Raw genomic sequence first — 4,490 nt, 5'->3', positions numbered from 1 at the left:
TGCTCAAGGATACTTCGACATGTTTGCAGGACATTTGGGTACTTGCCAATACTGAGTACCGATATGAGTACTTAATAATACCATTACAGTTTGAAAATGTCTTTTATTTTCATCAGATCTTCCTCACTTCCTCCTCAACCACCCGGACAATTTAGCAGAGCATATTCTGCTCTACTTTTGTTGTCATTGTTCTGTATTTAAAAATATTTCCTATAATAACCTGAAAATAAGTAGGTATATTTTGTATACCTATGCATTCCCTGTACTACACTACTGGTTTTATGATTACGATTATGAATTCATGACCACAGTATTGGACCTGATACTTGATACTGGTATTGGTGCAGCCCTATCTATGATGTTTTTTAATCTTAGACAGATCCCTGGATGCTGCATGTGTTCATCTCCCCAATGTGAAATGAGGACTGAAAAAGTAAATCATGTAGCGTGCCATTCAAATCTGAAAGGAGGCATGCTTCATGGCGCAACACTTAACAACAAACAGTAAACAATGTAACAAAAATAACACCATAAATGTTCTAGCTCTTACAATGTTAATTAGTCCTGATTGAATTTTCTATTCAAATACATTTTCTCACCTCTGCCCATTTGGATTTCTTCTTTTCATTTTCAAATTTCCTAAACTCCTTCAGGTCTTTCATGTAGAGGAGTAACTTGATTAGCATTAGCAGCAGGATGCCGATGAGAGCCACAGATGCAATGGAACCGCCGATGATGGCTACGACGCTGGGTGGTTCAGGACAGTCTAGAGGAACAGGGACAGATTAAAGAAGATTTTACACTTATCCACAATTGTAAATTATAAATCCATATAAAAAATAATTAAATTGAGAAAGGTGTACATCATTGAAACTAAAATGTCTACTGGATAAATTGCCATGCGATTTTGTACATGTCCAGAGAACGAGTCCTAGTGACTTTAGTGATCCTCTGACTTCCCACCATGAGATTGATATTTGTTGTTTTGAATGAAATGTTTAAACAACGAGTTGCCATGCAATTTGGCTCAAGTTTTTCCCCTCCGCTCAACAATTTTATTTTTTTTAATATGTTTATTGAGCAAACTTCAAAGCATGTTACAAGCAGGATACAGATTAACTGTAAGTGAGAAGTCTGACATTTTCATATTTTCTTTTTTTAAGTAGACTGTCTGTAAAAGAACATACAGGCAAAATACAATGCACCCAACTCCTTGTGTTCACCCTCCACCCACCCTAGTCTTAAAGGGTACAATGTGCACTTTCATGAGGTATATAAAAGGAGATAAAGAATAAATAATTGAAGAAAGACGACCAGATGGAATTGAGTTTTGGGCAGGAGAAAAATTTATGCGTTTGGTCTGCTGGGCAGAGAGAGCATCTGGTACAAGAATCGTCAGTGTCAGGAAACAATTTCTTCAGCCTGGCTTTAGTATAGTGGATCCTGTGAACCACTTTAAACTGAATAAGGCTCATGCAAGCACAAGAGCTAGTGGAGCTGATCCTGACCAGTGACTTTCTCCAACAATCCTAGTCCAGCCCCAGCCCAAGCTCTTTTTCCCATGTGTCTTTTAGCCATAAAAGAGAAGATGCTTGTGAAGAGAGAAGAATGTAAATTGATCCAATGCTGTTTTGTGATGCTGAGGGAGACATTATATTTTCTAGAAGAGTCTTTTCAGGTAGTTTAGGGAAGGACATGAAGTGAGTTCTTACAAAATTACGAAGCTGGAATTATCTAAATCGACCACAATAAGGTAGATCAAATTTATGACAAGGTTCTTCAAACTACCAAATGTCTCTTCAATAAAGAGATCACAAAAAGAAACCAGGCCTTTCTTTTTCCAGTTTTTAAAAGCTGGGCTAGTGAAGAGGGTAGAAAGAGATGGTTATTGCAAATAGGGGTAAGGACGGAAGGGGATTTAATTCCAAAGTGTTGTCTAAACTGTTTCCAGATTTTTAGCGATGAGAGTACAACAGGGTTGCTAGTGTACTGAGAGGGACGCGACATGAGTGGAGCAAAGAGCAATGCAGAAAGAGAAGATGAAGTGCAAGAGGTGGCATCTATAATACACCAGTTAGTGTCAGGGGAATACCAATTTTTTTAGCTTTTGGAGGTTAGTGGCCCAATAGTACAACTGTATATCGGGAAGTGCAAGGCCCCCATCTTGTTTGGGCCTTTGGAGAATTGATGTTTGAATCCTGGGGGGCTTGCCTGCCCAAATGTAAGAAAGTATAGTGGTATTAAGTGATTTAAAAAAAGATTTGGGGAGGAAGATGGGGAGGGTCTGAAAAAGAAATAGGATTCAAGGTATTACATTCATTATAACTGTTTCAATTCGCACTCCATCTCTGTAGGTCCAATTTAATCTTCTCAGTCAATTCCGCAAAGTTATTCTTGTGAAGTGAACTAAAGGGGTGAGAGATGTTTACACCTAAATATTTAAAGCCACTGGGAGATAAGTGAAAAGGTAGTGCATCAGGAGAGATGGATTTGGCTGACTGGTTTACAGGAAAACATACACTCGAAGAGAACTCAGAATTTATGTTCGCTGGGTCTGCAGTCAAGTTCTGAGAAGAGTCATATATTTGTGATATGAAGTGAGAGGCATGTTGATGCCTCAGCTGTGAGACTAAAAGACGACTGGCCCTGTCCCCATGCTCATAATAAGTTGCTCTTGTCCGTTGTAGCAGGTATTCCAATTTGCTTGTTGATAACAGGTCATATTCAGTTTTGCAGTTAGTTTAGCTGCTAGAGCAGGATTTGGTAAAGAGGCATGTTGCCTATCTATGTCTAAAATAGCGTCCATAAGTTGTTGCTGTCTGGCTCTTCTGGTTTTGGCCAAATGCGCACTGAAAGAGATGATACGCCCACGGATAAAGGTTTTTAATGTTTCCCATAGAAGCGATGGGGAAATGTGAACAGACCTGTTGGTGTCTAAAAAGAAATCTATATCTGAAGATATATAGTCACAGAACTCTGTGTTAGCCAGCAAGCCTGTGTTCAACTTCCAGCCTCCTTGATGTCTACGCGAATCCGAAGGGAGACATAACTCTAGTATGTGAGGAGCATGATCGGAAGTTACTATGGCAGTGTAATCTGTAGATCTGAAGAAAGGTAGAAGGGTCTTATCAATAAAGAAATAAATCTATGCGGTAGTAGACTTGTATATATAATAGAGAAATAAGAAAAGTCTTTAGCATTAGGGTGAAAGAAACGCCAAGCGTCAACACAACCCACCTGATCCATAAGTCTTGATAAAATCTTAGACATTGCTGTTGGTGTGGTCGATCTGGACTGTGAACGGTCAAGGCTTGGATTAGCAACACAGTTTAGATCTCCTCCTAATATTAGGTGATAAGTGTCTAAATTTGGTAGATGGGAAAACATTGTGGACATAAAATTTGGGCTATCCCAATTCGGTCCATACACACTGACTAATACAACTGGTGTTTGATGAATAGTACCAGAAACTATAATGTATCGACCACCAGGATTAGAATATATGTGAATTGGGATAATCTTAATTTGTTTATGTATTAAAATTGCTGTGCCTCTGGATTTACTATTGAAATTGGAATGAAATATTTGTCCAACCCATGGTTTATGGAGCCTGATATGGTCAACTGTACGCAGGTGTGTCTCTTGCAAAAAAGCAATATCAGTGGAGAGGTACTTTAGGTGTGACAAAACCCTGGAACGCTTAATCTGTCCCACCAAGCCCCGCACATTCCAAGTAACTAGTGCACTGCCCGTAGGAACAGTATGTATCTCGCTATCAAGAACAAGCTGGGAGGTTAACAGCTGAGGCGTTTTCATGGATGGCACCAAATGATGGTTGTGTTTGAAGGTGGCGACGTCGGGCGGGGACGATTTAGTTGTTGTGAATGTGTTAGATTGAATTAACTATTGTGTTTTCAATATAAATTATGGCTTTTACAAAGCACTGTAGGGAGTCCTGACACCCCAAGTTTTCACTAATGTGAAAGTACCACAACCTCATGGTCAGCGCATATAAATTCTTGAAAAGAAACAAAGTGAACTACCATCTGAAATGGGATGAAACCCTGGCAAACACAATAAACAGGACTAGTTGTATAGTCTCCTATAGAGTTAGTAATCTCTGAAAGAGTCGATGGCGGATCAACTTGTCTTACTGAAGAAACTAGTTATGCGATACCATGGCCTGCTATTAGGATGTGGTTTAGAGTGGGGTGTAATGAATGCGTCAGCTTTGTCTCTTGGAGATCCTATGTCAGAACCATTCACCGTTAAGATTTTGAACCAAATATCGAATATATCGGAATTGAGCAATAAGATATTTATTAAGGGAAACATATCTTCCCACCCCTGCTTTTAGCTAAGGTTTAACTAGAAGCTCTGTTGGAGTTGGCGAGCACACATAGCCATAGTGTGGCCTCCGAGAAGCGCAAATTATCACACCGACGCAATCACTGTCAAGATGGACATCTGCACTACATGCTCGTGTAAAA

At 39.5% G+C, this 4,490-nt stretch overlaps 1 protein-coding gene across 1 annotated transcript in view; it reads right to left on the bottom strand.

The window, feature by feature from the left end:
* The window catches only part of itgb2 (integrin, beta 2), a 25,277-nt gene that overhangs the window by 449 nt on the left and 20,338 nt on the right, over nucleotides 1–4,490 (bottom strand). The window contains exon 15 of the mRNA XM_035676612.1: nucleotides 600–766. Within this exon, the coding sequence (XP_035532505.1) occupies nucleotides 600–766 (167 nt within the window). The remainder of the gene's footprint in view (nucleotides 1–599; nucleotides 767–4,490) is intronic.

Source organism: Morone saxatilis, unplaced genomic scaffold (genome assembly GCF_004916995.1).
Source record: "Morone saxatilis isolate NCDOM2014 unplaced genomic scaffold, NCSU_SB_2.0 Contig5, whole genome shotgun sequence".
Taxonomy (NCBI): Eukaryota; Metazoa; Chordata; class Actinopteri; family Moronidae; genus Morone; species Morone saxatilis.
Note: the sequence above shows the minus strand (reverse complement) of the source record. Positions and strands in the feature narration are given on the sequence as shown.